General features: G+C 59.2%; 3 protein-coding genes across 4 annotated transcripts; 1 reads left to right on the top strand and 2 right to left on the bottom strand.

Annotated features, from left to right (window-relative positions):
- Window positions 1-78: 78 nt before the first annotated feature.
- On the bottom strand, window positions 79-3702 carry MEX3A (mex-3 RNA binding family member A). Its single transcript, XM_029055977.2, has 2 exons — window positions 3100-3702; window positions 79-1231 (listed from the first exon to the last, which is right to left on the bottom strand). The coding sequence occupies exons 1-2, from the start codon at window positions 3683-3685 to the stop codon at window positions 93-95; spliced, it is 1725 nt and encodes a 574-aa protein (XP_028911810.1). The 5' UTR covers window positions 3686-3702; the 3' UTR covers window positions 79-92.
- A 9893-nt stretch (window positions 3703-13595) lies between these two features.
- NAXE (NAD(P)HX epimerase) lies at window positions 13596-18929 on the top strand. Its single transcript, XM_029055826.1, has 6 exons — window positions 13596-13798; window positions 16731-16839; window positions 17678-17788; window positions 17874-17987; window positions 18110-18257; window positions 18621-18929. The coding sequence occupies exons 1-6, from the start codon at window positions 13611-13613 to the stop codon at window positions 18821-18823; spliced, it is 873 nt and encodes a 290-aa protein (XP_028911659.1). The 5' UTR covers window positions 13596-13610; the 3' UTR covers window positions 18824-18929.
- On the bottom strand, window positions 18883-23573 carry GPATCH4 (G-patch domain containing 4). 2 transcript variants are annotated; one of them, XM_029055823.2, is made up of 8 exons: window positions 23444-23573; window positions 22223-22329; window positions 21384-21457; window positions 21185-21277; window positions 20768-20854; window positions 20085-20179; window positions 19935-19985; window positions 18883-19556 (listed from the first exon to the last, which is right to left on the bottom strand). In XM_029055823.2, the coding sequence occupies exons 1-8, from the start codon at window positions 23551-23553 to the stop codon at window positions 19175-19177; spliced, it is 999 nt and encodes a 332-aa protein (XP_028911656.1). In that variant the 5' UTR covers window positions 23554-23573; the 3' UTR covers window positions 18883-19174. The 2 variants fall into 2 exon arrangements, with proteins under 2 accessions (XP_028911656.1, XP_028911657.1); XM_029055824.2 differs by lacking the exon at window positions 23444-23573 and adding an exon at window positions 23240-23273.
- Window positions 23574-27835: the final 4262 nt, after the last annotated feature.

The raw sequence follows: 27835 nt of genomic DNA, 5'->3' as shown, positions 1-27835 counted from the left end.
GACGACGACGACGACGGGGGCCGGGCGGGCGGCGGCTCGGGCCGGCCCCCTCCCCTCCCCCCCCGGGCCCTCCCCCGCCCCTCGCCCGCGCCCTAGGAAAATATTCGGATGGCCTGTGTGGCGGAGCTGTGGCACACGGGGCACACGGGCTGCGTCCGCTCGCAGATGCGCACGGCGCACTCCATGCAGAAGAGGTTGTGTCCGCAGGGGACCAGGGCGGCCGTGACCTCGCTCTCGCAGCAGACCACGCAGTCGCGGGCGCCGGGCGCCGGGGTCCTGAGCACGCCCGCGCCCAGCTTGGGGAAGACCGTCAGCGGGTCCCCGGGGGCCCGGCGGGCGGCCAGGGCCGGCAGCTCCAGCCCGCCCCCGGGCGAGGACGACGAGGACGACGAAGGCGGGCGGTGGGGGCCGCCGGGCCGGGCCGGGGGGGCCGCCGCCGCCGCCGCCGCCGCCGCGAACAGGACGGACCCCTCCTGGCCGGCCCAGAGCGGGGGGCTGCCGTCCGCCAGCCCGTAGTACACGTCCTGCTTGCCCACCCCGTAGCCGGGGAAGAGGTAGCCGTAGCCGAGGTCGCCGGCCATCTCGGCGCCGCCCTCCCCGAGGCAGCCCAGGCCGGCCGAGCGGGCGGCCCCCAGGGCCCGCCCGCCGGCCCCGGCCCCGGCCCCCTGGAGCCGCCAGGCGTCGGCGGGCCGGCCCTCGGGCCCGGGCTCGGGGCTGAGCGGGGGCAGGAAGTCGGCGTCGCCGCCGTAGTCCAGGATCTTGCCGGTGCGCACGGCGATGTGCGTCTCGATCTCCTCCCGGGCCCGCTCCACGCTGCCCGGGGCGCCCGTGATCTCGAAGACGGGGTCGCGGTCGCGGCTGGGCGTCACGATGTACGTGCTGGTCTGCTGCTGGATCCGCTTCACCGTGGCCCCCTTGGGCCCGACCACCAGCCCCACCACGCGGTAGGGGACCCGCACGCGGATGGTCACCTGGCCGGGCAGGCCCGGGCCGCCGCCGGGGCCGCAGAAGGCCGAGGACCCCCCGGCCGCCGCCGCCGAGGAGGCCGCCGCGCCCGCCCTGTGGCGCGACGCGCGGATCATGGAGAAGTGCTCGGCCGCGGACATGATCTCCCGCCGGGCCGTGGCCACGTCCTCCCGCCGGCCGGTCACCATGAACACCGGCTCCTCGCCGCGCACCGGCGTCTTGATGTACGTGTTGGTCTTGGCCCGCAGCGCCTTGATCTTACAGCCTGCCGGGGTGGGGGAGAGCGGGGCGGGGGGGGGAGGGGGCGGGTGAGTCGGGGCGGCCGCGACCCGCCCGGGGCCGCCCCCCGACCCCCTCCGCCGCCCCCGTGGGGGTCGGCCCGGACGACCCTCGACCCTCCCACCCGCCGAACCCCACCGGACCCCGTCGGGGTTGGGGGCGGGGGAGAGGGGAAGGGGGAGGGACGGCGCCTCCCGGACAGAGAGCGGGGGCGGGGCAGGGACCCCCTCCCCGGACCCTGTCGGGACAGGGAGGCGGGGGTGGGCCGAGACCCCGGACAGAGGGCGAGGGAAGGGGGGAGAGACGACGGAAGGAGCGGCGGGAGGAGAGCTCTGATCCAAAAGAACCAAACCCACTCTCGGACACCCTCGCCGCTCGCCTCCCCCAGGCGGGCAGATCCGCGCGGACACAGTGGCCCGCCCGCGCCTTCACGCTCACGGAGTCGGAGAGGGGGATGCGCCCCAAATTCACACACGCACACGCACGCATCAGTCACGGGCCTGGATGCCCAGATCTAAGCAGATAGGCGGAGACACCCAGACTCTCACTCCCCCACGCCGAGAGACCCACTCACGTCGGCCCAGACACTCCCCCCCCAGCCCACGCTCCGGATACACAAGTCCACATGGCTCCACGCAGACGGGCGGACTCCCACCCGCCCCACACGGGGCCGCACAAACACCACACGCTCACACAGACGCACAAAGGCCCTCGCGGGAACACACAGACACACAAAGGCGCACCCGACCCCAGCCTTTTCAGAGGCTCTCCCGCGTCCGGACCGAAGAAAGGACAGCCCCGCACGGAGGCGGGGGGATGGCCCCGTTGGCCTCCATCTCCCACCGCCCCCTCCCCTTTTTGTCCGAATGTCCCTCTCCCCCCACTTCGGGGGTTCCCACCCCTCCCCAGCCCGCCTCGCCTTCTCCTCCCTCCCTCCGGTTATTGTTCCCATCGAGCAGGTCCCCTCCCCAATTTCCACTCCGGGCCCAGCTGGACTCCCCCCAGCCCGACCCCCCCGAGATCTCTCCTTCAGAGAGACACCCCCCCCCCCCGGGATGTCTCCCCAGAGATGCCTGTCCAGGAGAGCCCACCCCTCCGTCCCAGCAGGAGACGGGACAGGACAGAAGCCCGAGAGGCGGGAAGGGACCCCCCGACCCCCGCGGCTCACAAAGGGCCTCCCCCTCCCGGAGCCGGCCCCCGGGCCCACCCCCCCCGCCCCCGGGACCCCACCCCCGGCCCCGCCCCTCCCGCCGCTCGCAGCCACTCGGCGCGGCCGACCGGGGGGCGGGGGGCGGAGGGCAGCCCGGAGGAGGGGGCGTCCCGGCCCGCCCGCGCCCCCCCACCCCCTCCCCGCCCCTCCGACGCCGGTCCTTTGTGTCTTGCCAGGGGGTCGGATGGGGGGGAGGGGGTCGGGCAGAAGTCCGGGGAGGGGTCCGCGGAGGGGGTTTGGGGAGAAGTCCGGGGAGGGGTCCCGAGAGGGGGTTCGGGGAGAAGTCCGGGGAGGGGTCCCGAGAGGGGGTCGGGGAGAGAGAGGTTCGGGGGAGGGGTCCGAAGAGAGGTGCGGGGAGAAGTCCGGGCGGGGGTCCCGAGAGGGGGTCGGGGGAGGGGTCCGAAGAGACGGTCGGGGAGAGGTCTGGGGCGGGGGGGGGAGGCCGGGGAGGGGGTGGAGGAGAGGTTTCGGGGAGGGGTCCCGGGGTCGGGGGGGAGGAAGGGAGGGTCGGCCGTGAACTTTTCTCCGGCGGGGCGGGGGCGGGCGGGGGGCCGCCGGGCCGGGCCCGGGCTCCCAGACAAAGCGCTCCGCTCCCGCTCTCCGTCGGAGGGTCTCCGGGCTTGGGGGGTCCCGGAGGGGCTCACCTTGGCGCCCCACGATCTCCGCGACGTGCTCGGAGCTGGGCACCGGGACGCACTCGGTGGTGTTGCAGCTGCTCTTGAGGCGGAACTCTGCCTCTTTGTAGAAGGCGCAGAGCTTGGGGTCGCCCCCCGGGCCGGACGACGCCCCCGCCCCGACGCCCACCCCCCGGGGCTGCGGGGCCGGCGGGGGCTCCGGGCTGGCGGGGGCGGCGGGGGCGGCGGGGGGCTGGGGGGCCGGGGCCGGCGGGGCCGGGGCCGGCGGGGCCGGGCCGGGGGACGGGGCCGGGGGGCAGCCGCCCCCTCCCCCGCCGTCGTCGTCCCCGCCCCCGCCGGGGACCCCCGGGGCGGCGGGGGCGGCGGGACCCCCGCCCCCGCCCCCGCCCCCTCCCCCGCCCGGGCCCGGCCCGGTCCCCGGCCCCGCTCCCGGGGCGTCCCCGAAGCCCAGCAGGCAGAGCTGGTCGAGGGCGAGCTGGAGGGCCCGGTCGTCGCCCAGGAGCCCCCTCTCCTTGCCGCCGCGACCCCCGAAGCAGCCCAGCTCCCCGAAGCCCCCGTTCCGCTCCATGATCCCCGGCACGACCAGACTCGGCATGGCGACCCCCGCCCCGCCGCGACCCTCCCCGGCCGACGGGGACCCGGCCAGCCCCGGGGACCGGGGGACCCCCGCGAGGGCAGGCGGGGACCCCCGCCCGGGCCGAGGCGCGAGGACCGGCCGGGGCGGGGAGGGGGGGGAGAACAAAGGGAGGGAGGGGGCGGGCTGGCCCGTCCCCCTCCCCTCCTCGACCCCGGACGCCCCTCGGACCCCCGAGCCGCCCCCGGACGCCCCCCGCCCGCGCCCTGCCCGGATCTAAGTGGAGCGGCCGGTCCCGGCCGGGCCCCTCCTCGCTCCCCTCGCCCCGGGGCGCCGCCCCCGCCCCCTCCTCGCCCCTCGGCTCCTTCTCCGCCTTTTCTTCTCCTCCTCTCCCTCCTTCCTCTTCCTCCCGTCGGGTGGTCCCCCCCCCCCCCGCCCCCCGCCCCCGTCCCCTCCGGGGCGGCCCGAGCCCGCCAACCCAGCCGGCCACAGCCGCCCGCTGCAAACTCCTTTTGTTTAAATTGTCTGGCTGCAGCAGCATGGAGCGGGGGCTGGGGGGGGTGGGGGGTGGGGCGGGGCCCCGAGGATTCTGGGAATTGTAGTCCCCCCCCGCGACCCCCCACCCCCCTCCCCCCCACCCCCCTGCCCGTCCCCACCCCCCCCTCCCCGCCCCCCGCCCCCTGGCTCCCCGCCCGGGAGGCCCGGGGAGAGGAGGTGGGGGATGGGGCGGGATGGGGACGGGGCGGTGGGGGGGGGGGGAGGGGGGGCCGGGGTCTCCTTTCTCATGGAAATGACGGGGGAGGGGGCTCCGGCCCCGGAGGGAGGCGGGCCCCGATGCGGAGGAGCCCCGCCGCCCCTCCCTCCTTGCCCGGGGCCGGGAGGGCCCGGCCGCTGGGACCGTCGTGTCTCACATTGTGCGAGGGGGGGGAGGGAGGCGCTGGGGGGGGGGGGGAGGGGACCTCGGGGGGTGGGGGGGCGTGGGGGGGGAGAGGGACCCTGGGGGGGGGTGGAAGGTGATGCTGGGTGGGGGTGGAGGGGGACGCTGGGTGGGGGGTGGGTCTGGAGGTGTGAAAGGTGATGCTGGGTGGGTGTGGAGGGGGACGCTGGATGGGGGGTGGCGGGGGAGGGGGACACTGGGTGGGGGGGAGGGGGACACTGGGGGGGAGTGGGTGTGGAGGGAGACCCTTTGTGGGGGGTGGGTGTGGAAAGGGACGCTGTATGGAGGGGGACACTGTGGGGGTAGGTGGGGGACACTGTGCGGGGTGTGGGTGTGGAAGGGGACACTGGGTGGGTGGGGAGGGGGACACTATGTGGGGGTGGGTGGGGAGGGGGACATTTTGGGGGGGGTCGGTGGGGAGGGGGACATTGTGTGTGTTCGTGTGTGCGTGGGGGGGGGGCACAGGTCTGGAGGTGAGGGGGCGGGAAGGAAAGGACTTTAGATGGGCTAGGAACCCCCCACACACACACACCCCGGGCCCATAACGCAGCGGGTAGGAGGGGGATGTAGTAATAGATTCTTGGTAGGAATAGTGCTTCTTATGGGCAGGGAACACGTTGGACGATTCTGTTGTACTCTCCCGAGCGCTCAGCACAGAGCTCTGCCCGGGGACAGCGTTCGCTCATAGCGACAGTGGTATCTGTCAAGCACTGACTGTGTGCCAGGCACTGCACTAAACGCTGGGGTGGAAACAGGCAGATCGGATGGGACGCAGACCCCGCCCCACGTGGCGCCCGGAGTCTCGATCCCCGTTTTTCAGAGGAGGGAACTGAGGCGCAGTAGAGGTGACGTGACTTGCCCGGGGTCCCGCGGCAGGCAAGCGGCGGAACCGGGATCGGAACCCGTGACCTTCTGACCCCCCCCAGGTCCGGGCCCTAGCCGCTGTCCCGCGCTGCTTCTCGATAAGGTCCGTCGACTGACTGCCGGAGAGGCGCTCACCGCGTGCGGGGCGTCGTACTGAGACCGACGGGGGTGGGGTTCGAGGAAAGGCGCGGGGTGGGAGAGGCTTGGAAGCGGGGCGCCATCCGCACCGGGCCAGACCCGAGGGCCCCAGGCCGCGAAGGGAGGCCTCAGGAGCCGGCTCGAGGACGGGGGGATGGATGAGATGACCCCCGGCCGCAGAGCGGGGCGGAACGAGACCTCCGAGGGCGGCGGGGGTCTAGTGTGGACGGAGGATGGGGTGGGCAGGGGCGCTGGGCTCCTGGGGTGCCAAGGCCCGGCTCTGGGACCTCACGCGGGCCACCTGATTATTATTTCGGGACCCGTTAAGCGCTCACTCTGTGCCGGGCGCTGTTCTGATCGCTGGGGTAGATACGGGTTAATCGGGATGGACACCCTCCCTGTCCCGCGTGGGGCTCGCGGCCTTAATCCCCCTTTCGCGGATGAGGGAACTGAGGCCCGGAGAGGTGAAGCGACTTGTCCGAGGTCACACGGCAGGCGGGTGGCGGAGCTAGGATTAGAACCCAGGTCCGTCCGACTCCCAGGCCTGTGGTCTAGCCCCTGGGCCACGACGGTGGGACCCACCCTCTCTCTGGGCCTCAGTTCCTTCATCTTGGGAGTCGGAGGTCATGGGTTCCCATCCCGGCTCCGCCCCTCGTCGGCTGGGTGACCTTGGGCAGGTCGCTTGGCTTCTCTGGGCCTCAGTGACCTCATCTGGAAAATGGGGATGAAGACTACGAGCCTCCCGGGGGGGACAACCTGATCACCTCGTGTCCACCCCAGCATTTAGAACGGCGCTTGGCACATAGTAAGCGCCATCATTATTATTATCATTATTATCCGACAATGACTCCCCCCGCTTCAGAGCCTCGTCGAAGGCCCCTCTCCCCCGAGAAGCCTTCCCTGACTAAGCCCTCCTTTCCTTTTCTCCCTCTCCCTTCTGCGTCCCCCCGATTTGCTCTCTTTATTCATCCCCCTACTCCCAGACCCACAGCGCGTAATAATAACAATGATTGTCGTAGTTGTTAAGCGCTTACTATGTGCCAAGCACTGTACTAAGCGCTGGGGTAGAGTCAAGCTAATAGGCCCAGACACAGTCCCTGTCCCACGTAGGGCTCACGGCCTCCATCCCCATTTTAGAGTTGAGGTAACCGAGGCCCAGAGAAGTGAAGTGACTTGCCCAAGGTCACGCAGCAGACCAGCGGATGGGGCCGGGATTAGAACCCAGGTCCTTCGGACTTCCGGGCCCGGGCTCTATTCCCTGGGCCCTGCTGCTTATGTGTCATTTGTTTATCTATATTAGTGTCTCCTCCCCCCCCCCCCCGGCCCCAGACTGTAAACTTGCTGTGGGGAGGGAATGTGTCCGTTTATTGCTGTATTATACTCTCCCTAACGCTTAGTACAGTACCCTGCCCCCAGAAAGCACTCAACAAATACGATTGAATGAATGAATGAATGAGTGACTAATAAGAAGCAACGTGGCTCAGTGGCAAGAGCCCGGGCTTGGGAGTCAGAGGTCATGGGTTCGATTCCCGGCTCCGCCACCCGTCAGCTGTGTGACTTTGGGCAAGTCACTTCATTTCTCGGTGACCTCGTCGGTCAAATGGGGATGAAGACCGGGAACCTCACGGGGGGCAACCTGATGACCCTATATCTAGAGAAACAGCGTGGCTCAGTGGCAAGAGCCCGGGCTTGGGAGTCAGAGGTCATGGGTTCGAATCCCGGCTCTGCCCCTTGTCAGCTGTGTGACTGTGGGCACGTCACTTCACTTCTCTGTGCCTCAGTTACCTCATCTGTAAAATGAGGATTAACTGTGAGCCTCAGATGGGACCACCTGTTTACCCCGTGTCTACCCCAGTGCTTAGAACAGTGCTCTGCACATAGTAAGCGCTTAGCCAATACCAATATTATTATTACTATTACCCCAGCGCTTAGAACAGTGCTCTGCACATAGTAAGCGCTTAACAAATAACATTGTTATTATTATTGTAGGGACAGTATATTCACACACACATACACATATATCCCCGCTTTGCCACTTGTCAGCTGTGTGACTGTGGGCAAGTCACTTAACTTCTCTGTGCCTCAGTTACCTCATCTGTAAAATGGATTAACTGGGAGCCTCACATGGGACCACCCGATGACCCTGTATCTACCCCAGCGTGGCTCAGTGGAAAGAGCACGGGCTTTGGAGTCAGAGATCATGGGTTCGAATCCCAGCTCCGCCACTGGTCAGCTGTGTGACTGAGGGCGAGTCACTTAACTTCTCTGCGCCTCAGTTACCTCATCTGTAAAATGGGGATTAAGATTGTGAGCCCCACGTGGGACAACCTGATTCCCTTGTGTCTACGCCAGCGCTTAGAACAGTGCTCTGCACATAGTAAGCCCTTAACAAATACCAACATTATTATTATTATTATTACCCCAGCACTTAGAACAGTGCTTGGCACATAGTAAGCGCTTAACAAATAACAACATTATGATTATTGTAGGGACAGTATATTCATATATATGCATATTCACACACACACACACACACACAAACTCAGGCAGGGGGGTATGTGTTGTGTTGGGAAAACTGTCAGTTTCCCCCCCCTTCTCCTGGTGTCTTGGGAATTGGGCTGGAATTAGCTCATGGGTTCGAGTCCCGGTTCCGCCACCTGTCAGCTGGGTGACTGTGGGCAAGTCACTTCACATCTCTGTGCCTCAGTGACCTCATCTGTAAAATGGGGGTGAAAACTGTGAGCCCCACGTGGGACCACCTGATCACCCTGTATCTCCCCCAGCGCTTAGAACAGTGCTCTGGACAGAGTGAGCGCTTAACAAATACCAACATTATTATTATTATTATTATTAATTAGCCCCGCAGACAGGGCGGTGGGGTAAACAAAGGCGACAGAGTCTCCCCCTGGCCCTGGCCCGGCCCCCTCCCCACCGGGCCACCGACCAGTTTGGCACTAGAGGGGGTGGGGGGTGAGGGGAGGGACTGCGAGGAGCCGAGCGGCGGCCAGGATGATTCATTCATTCATTCAATAGTATTTATTGAGCGCTTACTATGTGCAGAGCCCTGTACTAAGCGCTTGGAATGAACAAGTTGGCAACAGATAGAGACAGTCCCTGCCCTTTGACGGGCTTACAGTCTAATCGGGGGAGACGGACAGACAAGAACAATGATCTCACCCCGGGGGCGGGGGGAAAGGGAAAGAGCAGTAAACGGCAGTAGCAGGGAGTGAGGCTAGACAGTAGGCAGGAGCCAGGAGTCTCCTGGGGGCCGGGGGCTGCCTCACCTCCCTCGGCCCCCGTCCCTGGAGATCTCCAAGCACTGTTTCTGCGGGGGGGGGGGGTCTCCCCGGGGGATCCCCGAGCCCGGATCTGCTCCAACCACCTAATTAAGTGTCTAGACGTCGCTGAGCTTGGGGACCCCCGGCTCCCCTCGCTCCCTCGACCGCTCCCATTATAATAATAATAATAATAATGTTGGTATTTGTTAAGCGCTTTCTGTGTGCAGAGCACTGTTCTAAGCGCTGGGGGAGATACAGGGTCATCAGGTGGTCCCACGTGAGCCTCACAGTTTTCATCCCCATTTTCCAGATGAGGTCACTGAGGCACACAGAAGGGAAGTGACTTGCCCACAGTCACCCAGCCGACAAGGGGCGGAGTCGGAATTCGAACCCATGACCTCCGACTCCCAAGCCCGGGCTCTTTCCACTGGGCCACGCTGAGTCCCCATCCAGAGGGGCGGCGGGGCTAGGTGGAGTGGAGGGAGCCTGGGTCTGGGAGTCAGATGGTCCTGGGTTCGAATCCTACCTCTGCCGCTTTCCTGCTGGGTGACCGTGGGCAAATCACTTCACTTCTCTGGGCCTCAGTTGCCTCGTCTGGAAAATGGGGATGGGGACTGTGAGCCCCACGTGGGACAACCTGATGACCTCATATCTGCCCCAGCGCTTAGAACAGTGCCTGGCACATAGTAAGCGCTTAACAAATATCGTCATTATCATTATTAGTCCAGGAGGTGGGCGGAGTTCCAGGGGCGGGCGGAGCAACTGGGACGGGGCAGCGTGGTTTACTGGAAAGAGCGCGGGCTGGGGAGTCAGAGGTCGCGGGTTCTAATCCCGCCTCCTCCCCTTGTCAGCTGGGTGACTTTGGGCGAGTCACTTCACTTCTCTCGGCCTCAGTGACCTCACCTGGAAAATGGGGATTGAGACTGCGAGCCCCACGGGGGACAACCTGGTAAACTTGGACTTCCCCAGCGTTTAGAAAAGCAGCTTGGCTCCGTGGAAAGAGGACGGGCTTGGGAATCGAGAGGTCCTGGGTTCGAATCCCGACTCTGCCACTTGTCAGCCGTGTGACTGTGGGCAAGTCGCTTCACGTCTCTGGGCCTCAGTGACCTCATCTGGAAAAGGGGGATTGGCTGTGAGCCTCACGTGGGACAACCCGATTACCCTCTATCTTCCCCAGCGCTTAGAACAGTGCTCTGCACATAGTAAGCGCTTGACAAATACCAGCATTATTATTATTATTAGAACAGGGCTTGGCACGTAGTAAGCGCTTAACAAAAGCCATCGTGACTATTAGTGGTCCGGGGGGGGGGGGGGGCGGGACTAGGCCGGAGGGTGGGCGGAGCGCCTGGGGTGGGGCTAATACAGAGGGCGGGGGTCGCTCCCAGGGCGGGGCATCGGAAAGCAGCGTGGCTCAGTGGAAAGAGCCCGGGCTGGGGAGTCAGAGGTCGTGGGTTCTAATCCCGCTCCGCCGCTTGTCAGCTGTGTGACTTCGGGCAGGTCACTTCACTTCTCTGGGCCTCAGTTCCCTCAACTGTCAAATGGGGATGAAGACCGGGAGCCCCACGGGGACAACCTAATGACCTTGTATCTACCCCAGCGCTTAGAACAGTGCTCGGCACATAGTAAGCGCTTAAGAAGCTTGAGAAGCAGCGTGGCTCAGTGGAAAGAGCCCGGGCTTTGGAGTCAGAGGTCAGGGGTTCGAATCCCGGCTCTGCCACTCGTCAGCTGTGTGACTGTGGGCAAGTCACTTCACTTCTCTGTGCCTCAGTGACCTCATCTGTAAAATGGGATTAAGACTGTGAGCCCCACGTGGGACCACCTGATTCCCCTGTGTCTACCCCAGCGCTTAGAACAGTGCTCTGCACATAGTAAGTGCTTCACAAATACCAACATTATTAACAAATACCATCATCATCATCAATGCAGGGGGTGGGCGGGGCTCACGGGGACGGGGCTAGTCCAGAGGGTGGGCGGAGCTCTCGGACAAGAAGAGAAGCAGCGTGGCTCAGTGGAAAGAGCCCTGGCTTGGGAGACAGAGGGCCTGGGTTCGAATTCCGCGTCCGCCACTTGTCAGCTGGGTGACTGGGGGCAAGTCACTTCACTTCTCCGGGCCTCAGTGACTTCATCTGTCAAATGGGGATGAAGACTGTGAGCCTCACGTGGGACCACCTGATGACCCTGGATCTCCCCCAGCGCTTGGAACAGTGCTCTGCACACAGTAAGCGCTTAACAAATACCAACATTATTATTATTACAAGGGTCGGGGCTATGAGGGACAGGGGCGTGGGTAGTCCAGAGGGTGGGCGAGGCCAAAGCAGAGGGGGCGTCGTTAGTCCAGGTGGTGGGGCCGATACAGAGGGGCGGAGCTCCCCCAAGAGTCCGGCCTTGGGAGTCAGGGGTCGTGGGTTCTAATCCCGACTCCTCCGCTTGTCAGCGGGGTGACTGTGGGCAGGTCACTTAACTTCTCTGTGCCTCAGTTCCCTCATCTGTAAAATGGGGATGAAGACTGTGAGCCCCACGTGGGACAATCTGATTCCCCTGTGTCTACCCCAGCGCTTAGAACAGTGCTCGGCACAAAGTAAGCGCTTAACAAACACCAACATTATTATTATTATTATTATTATTATTATTATTATTATTATTATTATTATTAAGTCCCTTCACTTCTCTGTGCCTCAGTTCCCTCATCTGTAAAATGGGGATGAAGCCTGGGAGCCCCACGGGGGACAACCTGATCACCTTGTATTCACCCCCAGGGCTTGGAACAGTGCTTGTCACAGAGTAAGTGTTTAACAAATACCAACATTATTATCATTAGGTGAGGCAGGGGCGGGGCCAGTCCAGGGGGGGCGGACCTGGAAAGAGCCCGGGCTTGGGAGTCAGCGGTCGTGGGTTCTAATCCCGAATCCGCCGCTTGTCAGCTGTGTGACCACGGGCCAGTCCCGTCACTTCTCTGGGCCTCAGTTTCCTCCTCTGTCAAATGGGGATGAAGCCTGGGAGCCCCACGGGGGACAACCTGATGACCTTGGATCTACCCCAGCGCTTAGAACAGTGCTCTAGTGTTCTCTGGGTCCCAAACCCATGCTCTTTCCACCGAGCCACGCTGCTCCTCAACTGCTCCTGTACTGAATGCTGGGGAGAGTACAACAAATTCACCTCTACTTTCCCTTTAATATCTGTCTCCTCCTTGTGGGCCGGGACTTGTCTAGACCTACTGTTGTACTCCCCCAAGCGCTTAATGCAGTGTTTTAGAGACCTTGGGTAAGTCGCTTCACTTCTCTGGGCCTCAGTTTCCTCCTCTGCAAAATGGGGATGAAGACTGTGAGCCCCATGTAATAATAATAATTGCAACAAATAATATATATTTATTACCCTATTTATTTTGTTAATGAAATGTACATCGCCTCGATTCTATTTAGTTGCCGTTGTTTTTACGAGATGTTCTTCCCCTTGACTCTATTTATCGCCATTGTTCTTGTCTGTCCGTCTCCCCCGATTAGACTGTAAACCCGTCAAACGGCAGGGACTGTCTCTATCTGTTGCCGACTTGTTCATTCCAAGCGCTTAGTACAGTGCTCTGCACATAGTAAGCGCGCAATAAATACTATTGAATAATAATAATGGTATTTGTTGAGGGTGGCTTAGTGGAAAGAGCATGGGCTTGGGAATCAGAGGTCAGGGGTTCTAATCCTGACTCCGCCACTTGTCAGCTGCGTGACTTTGGGCAAGTCATGCAACTTCTCTGTGCCTCAGTTACCCCATCTGGAAAATGGGGGTGAAGACTGTGAGACCCACGTGGGGCAACCTGACCACCTTCTATCCCCCCAGCGCTTAGAAGAGTGCTTGGCACATAGTAAGCGCTTAACAAAGACCATTATTTGGGAAGCACCGTGGCTTAGTGGAAAAAGCCCGAGCTTGGGAGTCAGTGGATACGGGGTCTGATCCCGGCTCTGCTACTTGTCTGCTGTGTGACCTTGGGCAAGCCGCTTAACTTCTCTGTGCCTCAGTTACCTCATCTGTAAAATGGGGATTAACACCGTGAGTCCCTCGTGGGACAACCTGATGCCCTTGTGTCCACCCCAGCGCTTAGAGCAGTGCTCGGCCCATAGTAAGCGCTTAACAAATACCAACATTATTACTATTATTATTACCTGTCAAATGGGCATTAAAACTGTGAACCCCACGGGGGACAACCTGATACCCTTGTGTCGACCCCAGCGCTTAGAGCAGTGCTCTGCACATAGTAAGCGCTTAACAAATGCCAACATTATTATCGTCTATCCAATGCGGATTAAAACTGTGAGCCCCACGTGGGACATCCTGATGATCTTCAATCCTAAACGTTTAACAAATACCAACGTTATTATTATCTGTCAAATGGGCATTAAAACCGTGAGCCCCACGGGGGACAACCTGATGTCCTTTTACCCACCCCAGCGCTTAGAGCAGTGCTCGACACATAGTAAGCGCTTAACACTTGATTCCCGCCCTGCCTTCGCCCGATCTGCGCTGGGAGCGCGCGGCGCATGCGCAGAGGGGAGCACCCTCCCGCCCAGTGCGCCTGCGCAAGGCGCACACACACGCACACACACACACACAGAGTTCCCCACAGCGCCTGCGCAAAGGAGCGACGCCCACTGCGCCGGCGCAGAAGCCAGCGGGCCTCAGCGCGCCTGCGCAGTTCCGGAGGGGGGGCGGGGCGAGGAGGAGGAGGCGGCGGTGGGGGTCCATGTCCGGGCTGCGCGCGCTGCTGGGGCTGGGGCTGGGGTTGGGGCTGCTGGGGTCCGGCGCGCGCTCGTCGGCGCGGGGGCTGCTGGGGCCCGGCGCGCGCTGCCCGGCGCCGGCCTGGGGCGGCGCGCGCTGGGCGGGCGCGCGCCAGGGCGGGCCGGGCCCCGCCGCCATGATGAAATACCTCAGGTGAGTGGACGACGCCACCCGTTTCCCCTTCCCCCCCCCTCCCCGGACGACCCTGCCCAACTCCCACCTGCTGATGAGGATAGTCATGGTGCCCGTTGAGCGCTTAGTAGGCGCCAAGCACTCTTCTAAGCGCTGGGGTAGGCACAGGGTAACCAGGTTCCCACTCTTCATCCCCATTTTCCAGATGAGGGAACTGAGGCCCAGAGAAGTGACTTGCCCAAGGTATTTAAGCGCTTACTATGTACCAGACACTGTATGAAGCGCTGGGGAGGATACAAGTTAATCAGGCTGGACACCGCCCCTGTCCCCCATGGGGTCCCCACTCTTCATCCCCATTTTCCAGATGAGGGAACTGAGGCCCAGAGAAGTGACTTGCCCAAGGTATTTAAGCGCTTATTATGTACCAGACACTGTATGAAGCGCTGGGGAGGATACAAGTTAATCAGGCTGGACACCGTCCCTGCCCCCCATGGGGCTCCCAGTCTTCATCCCCATTTTCCAGATGAGGGAACTGAGGCCCAGAGAAGTGACTTGCCCAAGGTATTTAAGCGCTTATTATGTACCAGACACTGTATTAAGCGTTGGGGTAGGTACAAGGTAACCAGGCTGGACACCATCTCTGTCCCCCATGAGGCTCCCAATCTCCATCCCCATTTTCCAGATGAGGAAACTGAGGCCCAGTCAAGTGACTTGCCCAAGGTATGTGTTAAGCGCTTTTAGAGAAGCAGCATGGCTCAGTGGGAAGAGCCTGGGCTCGGGAGTCAGAGGTCACAGGTTCGAATCCCGGCTCTGCCACTTGTCAGCTGGGTGACCGTGGGCAAGTCACTTCACTTCTCCGAGCCTCAGTTCCCTCATCTGTAAAATGGGGATGAAGACTGTGAGTCCCATGTGGGACAACCTGACGACCCTGTATCTCCCCAGTGCTTAGAACAGTGCTCTGCACATAGGAAGCGCTTAACAAATACCCACATTATTATTATGTACCAGGCACTGTATTAAGCGCTGGGGTAGGTACAAGGTAACCAGGCTGGACACCGTCCCTGTCCCCCATGGGGCTCCTAGTCTCCATCCCCATTTTCCAGATGAGGGAACTGAGGCCCAGAGAAGTGAAGTGACTTGTCCAAAGTCACACAGACAGATGGCGGAGCCAGGATTAGAACCCACGACCTCTGACTCCCAAGTCCAGGCTCTCTCCATTGAGCCATGCTGCAGATGTTTTTTGTTAAGCACTTACTCTGTGCCAAGCACTGTTCTGAGCACTGGGGTAGATAGAAGATCATCAGGTTGTCCCCCCTGTGGGGCTCAGGGTCTTCATCCCCATTTGACAGATGAGGGAACTGAGGCCCAGAGAATAATAATAATAATGGTGTTTAAGGGCTCACTCTGTGCCAAGCACTGTACTAAACACTGGGGTAGATAGGTCATCAGGTTGTCCCCCCGTGGGGCTCAAGGTCTTCATTCCCATTTTACAGATGAGGGAACTGAGGCACAGAGAAGTGATATGCCCAAGGTATTTGTTAAGCGCTTATAGCATACCAGGCACTGTATTAAGCGCTGGGGAGGATACAGAGAGAAGCAGCGTAGATCAGTGGAAAGAGCCCGGGCTTGGGAGTCAGAGGTGATGGGTTCGAATGCCGGCTCCGCCGCTTATCAGTTGTGTGACTTTGGGCAAGTCACTTCACTTCTCTGGGCCTCAGTGACCTCATCTGTAAAATGGGGATGAAGACTGAGAGCCCCACGTGGGACCACCTGATCACCTTGTATCCCCCCAGTGCTTAGAACAGTGCTTTGCACATAGTAAGCGCTTAAATGCCAGCGTAATTATTATTATTATTACAAGCGAATTGGATTGGACAGAGTCCCTGTCCCACATGGGGCTCAGAGTCTCAATCCCCATTTTAGAGATGGGGGAACTGAGGCCCAGAGAAGTGAATTGGGCAAGTCACACAGCAGACAGGAGGCATAGCCAGGATTAGAACTCTTGACCTTCTGACTCCCAGGCCTGGGCTCTGCCTACTTTGCTTGTCACACAGGCCCATGCTCTATCCACTAAGCCACCCTGCTCCTGCTCAGTTTATATCTACCTCCACTGCTTAGGACAGTACTATAATAATAATAGTAATGATGGTATTTAAGTGCTTACTATGTGCCAAGCACTGTTTTAAGCGCTGGGGTAGATACAAGGTTATAAACCCACGTAGGGCTCGCAGTCTTAATCTCTATTTTACAGATGAGGTAGCTGAGACGCAGAGAAGTTAAGTGACTCGTACAGACACACACAGTTGACAAGTGGCGGAGCGGGGGATTAGAACCCATGGCCTGGACTCTTTCCACTAGCTCACCTCCTCCAAGAGGCCTTCCCAGACTGAGCTTTCCTTTGTCCCCCCCTTTCCCTCTGCTCCTCCTCCTCTCCCTTCCCCTCAGCACTGTGCTCGTCCGCTCATTTGTATATATTTTTATTACCCTATTTATTTTGTTAATGAGATGTCCATCCCCTTGATTCTATTTATTGCTATTGTTTTTGTCTGTCTCCCCGATAAGACTGTGAGCCCGTCAGTGGGCAGGGATTGTCTCTCTCTGTTGCCGAATTGTCCATTCCAAGCGCTTAGTACAGTGCTCTGCACATAGTAAGCGCTCAATAAATACTATTGAATGAATGAATGAGCCACGCTGCTTCTCTAACGGTGCTTAACGAATAGCATAAAAAGGGAACCGCTGTCCTCACCGCCTTCCTGGGCATGCAGGAGAGGAGGGGGTGGAGCCGCAGGTGACATGCTGCCCTCTGGTCTATAAATCAGTCACGGGCAAAGAACGTTTCTGCTCATTCTGTTGTATTCTCCCGAGCGTTTAGCTCAGTGCTCTGTACATTGCAAGTGCTCGGTAAATACGATTGATTGATTGATTTCCCGGCCCAACCACCCTTGCCCCGCAGCCAGCAAGAGGCGCAGGCCGTGGACCAGGACCTGTTCACCGAATACCGATTCAGTGTGGACCAGCTGATGGAGCTTGCCGGGCTGAGCTGTGCCACCGCCATCGCCAAGGTCAGGGGGGCCGTCCACACCCGCCAGAAGAGCCTCAGCCGGAGAGGGACCACCGGGGTGGGCGGGGAGGCCGGACGGACAGATCACACGCTAAGCAGGTTTCACAGCCGTTTGGACGCATCCACGCACGGGCGTCCGTGTCTGGTCACTGGGGGATAGCGGGGAAGGAGGGGGGAGTCGAACATGCTCGGGGAGAGTTAGGGGTGTTGGATGGTCCTTGTTGGGTCACTGGAGGAGAGTCAGGGGTGTTGGATGGGCCGTGCTGGATCACGGCGGGAGAGTTGAGGATGGAGAGGGGCGATTCAGGGGCGTTGGATAATAATAATGTTGGTATTTGTTAAGCGCTTGCTATGTGCAGAGCACTGTTCTAAGCGCTGGGGTGGATACAGGGTCATCAGGTTGTCCCACGTGAGGCTCACAGTCTGAATCTCCATTTTCCAGATGAGGTAACTGAGGCACAGAGAAGTTAAGTGACTTGCCCACAGTCACACAGCTAAGTGGCAGATCCGGGAATCGAACCTATGCCCTCTGACTCCCAAGCCCCGGCTCTTGCCACTGAGCCACGCCGCTGCTTCTCTAGATAGACCGTACTGGCTCACTGGGGAAGAGTTAGGGATGGAGAGGGGCGAGTCAGGGGTGTTGGATGGGTCACACTGAGTCACTGGAGAGGAATCAGGGATGGAGAGGTGAGTCCCGGTGTTGGTCTGGGCTGAGTTGCTCTAGGGAGGGTCAAGGGCGGGCTCTTCTGGGGCAGCGGGTGGATAGAGATGGGACACTTTGGGACTGGCGAGGGCGACAGTCCGTGTCACTCAAAGCTTTCTGTGTCTGCACCCCCAAGGCCTACCCCCCTGACTCCTTCCCCAGCAGCCCCCCAACCGTCCTGGTCTTGTGTGGTCCCGGGAACAATGGAGGAGACGGCCTGGTCTGTGCACGCCACCTCAAGTTGTTTGTGAGTATGAGGACGGCTGGGGTGGGGGGAGCCGCGGGACACCGGGGACCTGCCCTCCGACTCATTCGTGTCCTGTGGCCCCCAGGGCTACGCGCCGACGGTGTATTACCCCAAGAGGCCGAGCCGGCCGCTCTTTGAGGGCCTGGTGACCCAGTGTGAGAAGATGGAGATCCCCTTCCTCGCCGACATCCCCCCCGAGGTGGGCTCACAAACCTCTCTCCAGGCCCCGGACCCTTTCGGGTCAGCCTGCCCTCCCCCGCCGAGCGTCCCCCGGGCGCCTACTCTCCCTCGGCGCTCAAACCCTCCCCTTCTCCCCGCCAGCCCGCGCTGGTCGATGAACTCTACGGCCTCGTGGTCGACGCCATCTTCGGCTTCAGCTTCGCGGGTCCCGTGCGGGCACCGTTTGCTGACGTCCTGCAGGTCCTGGCCAAGGTGACGGTGCCCATTGCCAGTATCGACGTCCCCTCGGGTAAGCCCATCCTTCCCTTCCCCGACCACCCCTAGGGTGACTTGGGTGGGCTTAATAGAAGCAGCATGGCGTGGTGGATAGAGGACGGGACGCCTGGGAATGGGGTGGTTATGGGCTCTGCCATTTGTCTGCTACGTGACCTAGAGCAAGTCACTTCACTTCTCCCTGCCTCAGTGACTTTATCTGTAAAGTGGGTATTGAGACTGAGCCCCATGTGAGACAGGGACGGTGTCCAACCCAATTTGCTTGAGCCATCCCAGCGCTTGGTACAGTGCCTGGCGCATAGTAAGCATTTAACAGATACCGTTATTTTTATAATTACCATTAGCTGACCCCCTACCCCTCCTCCGTACCCCCACCCAGGCTGGGACGTCGAGAAGGGCAGCGCGGAAGGCCTGCAGCCGGACCTGCTGGTCTCCCTCACTGCCCCCAAGATGTCCGCCCGCTTCTTCACCGGACGCTACCACTACTTGGGGGGCCGCTTCGTCCCCCCGGCCCTGGCCGAGAAGTACCAGCTGGCCCTGCCCCCGTACCCGGGCACCGACTGCGTCCTGCGCCTGAGCTGAGGTGGGCCGTGCCGCCGCCCCTCCTTTTCTCCGCACCCGGCGTGGGATCCGGCCGCCAGTGACCGTGCACTAATCCGTTTAATAACAAACTCAGATTTGGAAATGATGCCACTCCCCTGTGTCCATGAGTCTTGGCGGGGCAGGGATGGTGGCCCGAGAGGTCCACTGCACTGGTTGAACCATCTTGCCTAAAGGCTCCGGGATGGACGATGGGCACCCCGATTTCCAAGATGCCCCCAGGGGTCCCCTCCCAGGCAGGCTGGGAAGGGGCAGACCGGGGGTCACTGCTTTCCGCCTGTCCACCGGTTCCTGCTCTGCTGATGGCGGGGAGGGGTCTCCCTCACAGCCCCTTCAGGATTTTGTTTTCTTCCTTTTTTTCCTTCGGGCCACGTCTAAATTCTCCCTAACCTCCTCCTCCAGGTCCTCCTCCATCCTCTCTTTCTTCTTTTTTTTCTTCTTCTTCTTTACCCCCCGGCTGTCTCCACGCTCTTGCGTCTCCCCATCTCCGCTCTCCTGAGCCTCGGGCTCCTTCTCCTCCCTCTTTTTCTTTCTCTTCTTCCTCTTGTGTGTGTCGTCGTCCTCCGAGCCCAGAGCCCCCACTGCAGTTCTCTCCCCCGGGGGGAGAGCTGAGGGGCTGGGGGCGGCTGTCGGTCCGTGCCGAGCCAGGAATGCCCGCTCCTGCTCCTCCAGCCGGGCCAGCTTCGCGCTCATGGTGAGACCGTGGCGGGCTCCCCTGCAGAGACAGAGCGGAGGGTGTGGGATGGCAGCAACTGTTTGTGTCGCGGGGGGCACGGGGTCCCGCATGCTTCCCAGCAGAAGGGAAATGAATAACTGCGGTATTCTAAGCACCGGGGTAGGTACAAGGTAATCAAGTTGGACACTGTCCGTGTCCCACAATCTTCATCCCCGTTTGACGGATGAGGGAGTGAGGCCCAGAGAAGTGAAGCGACTTGCCCAAGGTCACCCGGCAGACACGTGTCTCAACCGGCCGGGTCGCGGTCACCCAGCCAAGGGCCCTTCAGTCAAGTTAGAGGGAGGGAAGAGGAACAGGGGTGGAAGCCTCCCTCCTCGACCCCCACGGCCCGTCCACTCCCCGCCCACCCCTGCTCACTTGTGGGCTGTGCGGCCTCTGCATGCTCGGACCAGCTCCTCGTCGGTCAGCCTGGAGCGGGGAGGGAGGGTTACCATGGACGCCCAGCCCGGCACCCCTCTCCCCCCATGCCAATGGTGCCCCCTTCCTCCCTCCCTGCCCCTACCTCACCCAGCAGCAGGGCCTGACTTGTCCGTGTTTTCGCCGCCATGGCCGTCCCGCGGTTTCTCCGCTGGCTGCTCCCCGCTGGCAGTGAGCGTGGCACTCTAGGGGGTGAACGAGCCATCAGTCCTATTTATTGAGCGCTTCCTGGGTACAGAGCACTGTCCTAAGCTCTTGGGAGAGTACAACAGAGTTGATGGACACGTTCCCTGCCCACAAAGAGCTCACGGTCTAGAGGGGGAGACAGACGTTAATGTGAATTAAAGATGGATATAATAATTCTGGAATTTGTTAAGCACTTACTCCGGGCCAAGCACCGTTCCAAGCACCGAAATAGATAAAGGGAAGTCGAGTCGGACACAGTCCCTGTCCCACTTGGGGTTCCCAGTCTTAATGCCCGTTTTTAAAGATGAGGTAACTGAGGCCCAAGACTGAAGCGACTCGCCCAAGGTCACACAGCAGACGTGGTGGAGGCGGAATTAGAGCCCACGTCCTCTACCCGCTCGACCACACTGCTTCCTCAAGTGCTGTGGGGCTGGTGAATAAAGGGACCGAATCGAAGTGACCCAGAAGGAAAGAGGAAAGGAGGGTGCGGTGAGGGGGAGGGCAAGAGGTGGGGCAGTTAACGGGAATTGGGGCAAAGGGGGGGGGGGGGTAGCCCGACAGCACCCGCTGCTGCCCGTCCGCCGCACCTTGACGAAATGGCCGTACAGCAGAGAAGGGGCCTTGCGGGAACGGCTGGCGGAGGTGTCCTCCTTGGTCTTCATCTGCACGCCATTCTGCAGGGGGTAGGGCGGACCATCATCATAATTGTGGTATTTGTTAAGCGCTTCTTTTATGCCAGGCACCGCACTAAGCGCTGGGGTAGAGACAAGCCAATCGGGTTGGACACAGTCCCCGTCCCACGGGGGGCTCAGTCTGGATCCCCATTTTATAAATGAGGCACAGAGAAGGGAAACAACTTGCCCAAGGCCACACAGCAGACAAGTAGTGGAGCCTTCATTCGTATTTGAGCGCTTACTGTGTGCAGAGCATTGTGTGAAGGTCTTGAGAGGATAGGATATAACCAACGCGCGTACAGGGCCCCGGCCCCCCGGCCCCGGGACTACCTGGCCCGTCTCCACCACGATCTTGGCCGCCGTCCGGTTGAACAGGTGACTCCACCAGTGGTTGGTGAACTGCTCAGCGGGGTCGTGGCCTACCTGGGGTGGGGGGAAGCCGTCAGCCGCGGCGAGGAGACCCTTCCCCACACCCCCCGTGCCGACATTTACTCCCTCCTCAGTCCCCTCGGCCCCACTCCCACCTCACCCCGGCATTGTCCTGCTTCATCTTGACTTTGATGGCCTTGGCGATCCCATCTTCTCGCCGGCCCAGGCCCTTCCCTGGTGGTGAGAGGTGAGAACAAGAGGTCGAGCATATTTACTGAGCGCTTACGGTGTGCGACCACTGTACTAAGCGCTTGGGAGCATACAAGGTAACAGTGAGACACATTCCCTGTCCGCGAGGAGCTTTCGGGGTAGAGCGGCTGACAGACATGAGTATCAGGGAATTACAGGTGTGGACATGAGTGAGAATGGGGCTAAGGAAGGGGTGAATAAAGGGGAGTAGGACAAGGGTTTTGTCAGGGAAAGCCTCTTGGAGGAGATGTGCCTTCAATAAGGCTTTGAAGGTGGGGAGAGTGACTAGACAATAACTGCGGTATTTGTTAAGCGTTTATTATATGCCAAGCACTGTTCTAAGCACCAGGGTAGATACGAGGCAGTCAGGTTGGACACAGTCCCTGACTCATATGGGGCTCCCGGTTTTGAGGCCCATCGTACAGATGAGGTAACCGAGGCCCGGAGAAGTGAAGTGACTTGCCCAAAGGTCCCACAGCAGACGAGTGGCGGAGCGGGGATTAGAACCCAGGTCCTTTGACTCCCAGGCCCGGGCTCTTCCCAGGATGGTGTCAGTATGATGAAGGAGCAGCCCCGACTCACAGCTGGGCCCCCTTGGTCAACTCTCTTGCCCTTTTCTCTTCCTCCCTCTTTGTCATTAATACACTCTGCTCTCCCAAGCGCTTAGTGCAACCCTCTGCTGACAGCAGGCGCTCAGTAAATCCCCCGGGATCTCCTCTGTCCGCCTTCCTCCCCGCGGGGCGACAGTACCTGGGGTCCAGCCGTGCCGTTGCAGCTGTTGCTCGGCGAAGTTCAGTCCTCGGCTCGCACCCTCCATGGCGGGGGGCGGGGGGCGGGCGCAGGAGGGTCCAGGCGGCCTGCGGGGAAAGGGAGGGGGCTTCAGACCCCTACCCCTGCTCCTCCAAACCCACCCCCAGGGGCCCTTCCCCTAATAACAAGGCAGCGTGGCTTAGTGGAAAGAACCCGGGCTTGGGAGTCAGAGGTCATGGGTTCGAATCCCGGATCTGCCTCTTGTCAGCTGTGTGACTGTGGGCAAGTCACTTCTCTGTGCCTCAGTTACCTCGTCTGTAAAATGGGGGTGAAGACTGTGAGCCCCACGTGGGACAACCTGATGACCCTGTATCTCCCCCGGCGCTTAGAACAGTGCTCAGCACATACTAAGCGCTTAACAAATACCAACATCATTACCCCACTCCTTAGAACAATGCTTGACACATAGTGCTGAACAAATTACTAGTTATTATTATTAATGGTGATATAAGTGTTTACTAAACGCTAGGGTAGCTACATGGTGACTGGGTTGGACACAGTCCCTGTCCCCCATGGAGCCCCCAGTCCTAATTCCCATTTTACAGATAAGGGAAAAGAGGCCCAGAGAAGCGAAGTTCATTCATTCAATCGTATTTATTGAGCGCTTACTGGGGGCAAGACGCTGTACAGAGAAGCAGCGTGGCTCAGTGGACTGAGTCCGGGGTCATGGGTTCGAATCCCGGCTCACTCGCTGTCAGCTGTGTGACTTTGGGCAAGTCACTTCACTTCTCCGTGCCTGTTACCTCATCTGTAAAATGGGGATGAAGCCTGTGAGCCCCACCTGATCACCTTATATTCCCTCCGGCGCTTAGAACAGTGCTTTGCATATAGTAAGCGCTTAACAAATGCCATCATCATTATTATTACTTGGGAAGTACAATTCAGCAACATGTACAGACATTCCCCACCCACAAAGGACTCACAGTCTAAAAGGGGGAGGGGGGAGAAGTGACTTACCCAAGGTCACACAGCAGACAAGTGGTTGAAGCGAGATTAGAACCCAGGTCCTTCGGACTCCCAGGCACATGGTCTACCCACCAGGGCCATGCTGCTTCTCCTTGCAACCTCCCTCATGCCTCCTTCCTCCCTTCCAAGCGCCGGGAAGGTCCTCGGGACGCCAGCCCCTCCCCGCCCTCGACGGAGCTCCCCGGGGCCCCTCACCCTCTCGGCGGGGTCCTCAGTACAGCGCCATGCGAGGCGCCGGGCGCCGCCGTCTTCCCACAAGGCTTCCCGGCCTGGGCCTCTCTAGGCTGCTGGAACGCTCCGACCATAGAGTCGGGGGGCCGCCCCCAACGCCGGGCGTCGCCATCTTCCCAGGAGGCTTTTCGGGCCGGGCCTCTCTAGGCTGCTGGAACGCTCGGACCATAGAGTCCGGGTCCTCCGCGATACCAAGGACGGGCCTCTCTAGGCTGCTGGAACGCTCCGACCATAGAGTCCAGGCCCTCCCCCACACTTAGGAGGGGCCTCTCTAGGCTGCTGGAATGGTAATAATAATAATGTTGGTATTTGTTAAGCGCTTACTAGGTGCAGAGCACTGTTCTAAGCACTGGGGTAGATACAGGGTAATCAGGTTGGCCCACGTGAGGCTCACAGTTAATCCCCATTTTACAGATGAGGGAACTGAGGCACAGAGAAGTTAAGTGACTTGCCCACAGTCACACAGCTGACAAGTGACAGAGCCGGGATTCGAACCCATGAACTCTGACTCCCAAACCCGGACTCTTTCCACTGAGCCATGCTGCTTCTCTAATAATAATGATGATGGTATTTGTTAAACGCTTACTATGTGCAAAGCACTGTTCTAAGCGCTGGGGGGATACAAGGTGGTGAGGTGGTCCCCCGTGGGGCTCACAGTCTTCATCCCCATTTGACAGATGAGGTCACTGAGGCCCAGAGAAGTGAAGTGACTTGCTCAGAGTCACCCAGCTGACCAGCGGCGGAGTGGAATTAGAACCCATGACCTCTGACTCCCAAGTCCGGGCTTTTTCCACTGAGCCACGCTGCTTCTCCAAGAGTTGTTTTGGGAACTCTTTCTCTTCCCCTTTACTCCCGCCTGTAATCCATCCATCCATCCATCCATCAAGGGCATCTATTGAGCGATTGGGACAGAACCAAACACCACAGTTGGCAGGTACTCTCCCAAGCGTTTAGTACAGTGCTTTGCACAGAGACTTTCTCCTGTTTGGACTGTGAGCCCGTCATTGGGCAGGGATTGTCTCTATCTGTTGCCAAATGGTACATTCCAAGCGCCTAGTATAGTCCTCTGCACATAGTAAGCGCTCAATAAATACTATTGAATGAATTGGTCAGGGATTGTCTCTGTTGCCGAATGGTACATTCCAAGCGCTTATTACAGTGCTCTGCACATAGTGAGCGCTCAATAAATACTATTGAATGAATGAACGTAGTAAGCGCTCAATGAATGTGATTGATTGATAGATTGGACACGGTGCTTTGAGGCCCATCCCCTGGCTGCATGGCAGAGAGCTGTAGAAGAGCTGAGGAGGAAGTGCAAGGAAGAATCCCCGGCAGGGATTTATTTATTTATCCCTCCTTAGTACAGAGCTTTAGTACAGTATTATTTTGCTTGAAACATAATGACCTCTTAACAAGTACTTTAGCAGCGAATAAAACTAATTGTGGTGTTGGTTAAGCGCTTACCATGTGCCAAGCACGGGTCTAAGCACTGGGTTGGATACAGTGTAATCAAGTTGGACACAGTGCCTGTCCCACATAGGGCTCACGCGCTTAAGCAGCATAGTGTAGCCGTTAGACCATGGGCCAGGAGTCAGAAGGTCATGGGTTCTAATCCCAGCTCTGCCACTTGTCTGCTGTGTGACCTTGGGCAAGTCACTTCACTTCCTCTGTGCCTCAGTTACTTCACCTGTAAAATGGGGATTGAGACTGTGAGCCCCACGTGGGACAGGGACTATCCAACATGATCTGCTTGTCTCCACCCCAGCGCTTACTACAGTGCCTGGTACATAGTTAAGTGCTTAACAGATACCATAATAATATTAATCCCCATTTTACAGATAGGGTAACTGAGGCCCAGTGAAGTGACTTGCCTAAGGTCACACAGCAGACATGTGACAGAGGAGGCGTTAGAACCCACGTCCTCCGACTCCCATGGTCTTATCCCCTAGACCCTGCTGCTTCCCTGGGCTACTACTAAAGTATATACCAATTTATTTTTTTTGGTACTTCAGCGCTATGTGCCAAACACTGTTCTAATCACTGGGCTAGATACAATGTTATTAGGTCGTCCCACGTGGGGCTCACAGTCTTAACCCCCATTTTCCAGATGAGGTAACCGAGGCACCGATCAGCGAAGTGACTGGCCCAAATCACACAGCTGACAAGTGGCGGAGTTAGGATTAGAACCCACCACCTCCGACTCCCAAGCCCGGGCTCTTGCCACTAAAGCCACGCTGCTTTTCAATTCTGTTATACCGTACTCTCCCAAGCACTTAGTACAGTGTTTTGTCCACTGTAAGCGCTCGATAAGTACCACCGATTAATTGACCCTACTGTCTCCGAAGCCATTTGCAGAGAGCTTCGATCCAGAGTCGCTTAGACTGTGAGCCCGGCACATAGTAAGCGCTTAACAAATACTATTATTATAAAGGGAGCAAATCTGGGTGATGCTCATGATTCTATTTCTTCTAGGGAAGCAGCGGGGCTCAGTGGAAAGAGCCTGGGCTTGGGAGTCAGAGGTCATGGGTTCGACTCCCAGCTCTGCCACTTCTCACCTGTGTGACTGTGGGTAAGTCACTTAACTTCTCTGTGCCTCAGTTCCTTCATCTGTAAAATGGGGATTAACTGTGAGCCTCACGTGGGACATCCTGATTACCCTGTATCTACCCCAGCGCTTAGAACAGTGCTGTGCACATAGTAAGCGCTTAACAAATACCAACATTATTATTATTATTATGAATCTTGATGATGTCGTGTTTTGTTTTGCTCTGCTGTCTTCCCCGTTTAGACTGTGAGCCCCTTATTGGGCGGGGATCGTCTCTGTTGCCGAATCGTCCATTCCGAGCGCTTACTACAGTGCTCTGCACATACTAAGCGCTCAATAAATAGCACTGAATGGATGACGGTCTTAGGCCACGCCCACACGGGAAAACCGGCTTCCTATTGGCTCGGGTGACAGGGGGCGTGGCCTTCCCCCTTTCCCCCAGGGGCGGCTGCGGGTGGGGCGAGGGATGCCGGGAACTCCCTGACGGGCGTTAAGGTGTCCGGCCGCGCCCCCTAGAGGAAGAGAAACGAACGTGCAGGAGGAGGCGGGGGAGCCGTGATGGGGAAAGAAGGGGCATCGTCTCCCCCTCGGCCGGACGATAGAGATCCAGTCCTCCGGAAGTGGAGAGAGCGGCCTGGAAGTGGATCGCGGGTCGGGTTGTGGGCGTTAGTGCCACACTTCCGGTTGGGCCTACTCCCTCTCGTTCGTTTGTTCATTCATTCAGTCGTATTGATTAAGAATAATGTTGGTATTTGTTAAGCGCTTACTATGTGCAGAGCACTGTTCTAAGCGCTGGGGGAGATACAGGGTCATCAGGTGGTCTCACGTGAGGCTCACAGTTAATCCCATTTTACAGATGAGGTAACTGAGGCCCAGAGAAGTTACGTGACTTGCCCATGGTCACACAGCTGACAAGTGGGAGAGTCAGGATCAGAACCCATGACCTCTGACTCCTAAGCCCGTGCAGTTTTCTCTGAGCCACGCTGCTTCTCAAATGCTTAATAAATACCAGACAACCTGATAACCTTGTACTTACCCCAGTGCTTGGCACATTGTAAGCGCTTAACAAATACCATCATTATTATCGTTATTAATAATAAATAACAGATATTCGGATAGATAAAGATATATACATATGTGCTGTGGGTGGGGGGAGGGAGGAAATATGAAGGAGCAAGTAAGAGCTGCGCTTACTTGTGGGAAGTGGAAAAGAGGGGAGGAGGGCCTAAGGAAGGCTTTTTGGAGGAGATGGACCTTCAATAAGGCTTTGAAGCAGGAGAGAGTAATTATCTGTGCCAGAGCACTGTACTAAGCGCTTGGAAAGTACAATTCGGCAACAGATAGAGACAATCCCTACCCAACAACGGGCTCACAGTCTAGAAGGGGGGAGACAGCCAACAAAACAAAACCGGTAGACAGGCATCAATAGCATCAAAATAGATAAATAGAATTGTAGATGTAAATGCATCATTAATAAATAGAATAATAAACACGTACAAATATACACAAGTGCTGTGGGGCGGGGAAGGGGTAAGAGCAGAGGGAGGGAGGAGGGGCCCTGGGGAGGGGAGGAGGAGCAGAAGAAAAGGGGGGCTCAGTCTGGGAAGGCCTCCTGGAGGAGGTGAGCTCTGAGTAGGGCTTTGAAGAGGGCTAGTTTGGCGATGTGTGGAGGGAGGACGTGGACCAGGGGTCGACGGAGGGATAGGCGAGAAGGAGGCCCATTTAGCAGGTTAACGGCAGAGGAGTGGAGTGTGCGGGCCGGGCTTTACAATGAACTGTGGGCAGGAAACCTGTCCACCAACTATATTACA

This window comes from Ornithorhynchus anatinus, chromosome X5 (genome assembly GCF_004115215.2).
Source record: "Ornithorhynchus anatinus isolate Pmale09 chromosome X5, mOrnAna1.pri.v4, whole genome shotgun sequence".
Taxonomy (NCBI): Eukaryota; Metazoa; Chordata; class Mammalia; order Monotremata; family Ornithorhynchidae; genus Ornithorhynchus; species Ornithorhynchus anatinus.
The sequence above is the reverse complement of the archived record's forward strand: the minus strand, read 5'-3'. Positions and strand labels throughout refer to the sequence as shown.

What these genes read in the sequence shown, in the direction of transcription:
- MEX3A (XM_029055977.2), bottom strand. Translation starts at nt 3,685, where the DNA reads ATGCCGAGTCTGGTCGTGCCGGGGATCATGGAGCGGAACGGGGGCTTC. An exon ending in GGAGATCGTGGGGCGCCAAG is followed by an intron (nt 1,232 to 3,099) that starts GTGAGCCCCTCC and finishes CCACCCCGGCAG; the next exon opens with GCTGTAAGATCAAGGCGCTG.
- NAXE (XM_029055826.1), top strand. Translation starts at nt 13,611, where the DNA reads ATGTCCGGGCTGCGCGCGCTGCTGGGGCTGGGGCTGGGGTTGGGGCTG. An exon ending in GTGCCACCGCCATCGCCAAG is followed by an intron (nt 16,840 to 17,677) that starts GTCAGGGGGGCC and finishes TGCACCCCCAAG; the next exon opens with GCCTACCCCCCTGACTCCTT. An exon ending in CACGCCACCTCAAGTTGTTT is followed by an intron (nt 17,789 to 17,873) that starts GTGAGTATGAGG and finishes TGTGGCCCCCAG; the next exon opens with GGCTACGCGCCGACGGTGTA.
- GPATCH4 (XM_029055823.2), bottom strand. Translation starts at nt 23,553, where the DNA reads ATGGTCGGAGCGTTCCAGCAGCCTAGAGAGGCCCAGGCCGGGAAGCCT. An exon ending in TGTACGGCCATTTCGTCAAG is followed by an intron (nt 20,180 to 20,767) that starts GTGCGGCGGACG and finishes TTCACCCCCTAG; the next exon opens with AGTGCCACGCTCACTGCCAG. An exon ending in AGAGGCCGCACAGCCCACAA is followed by an intron (nt 19,557 to 19,934) that starts GTGAGCAGGGGT and finishes CTGTCTCTGCAG; the next exon opens with GGGAGCCCGCCACGGTCTCA.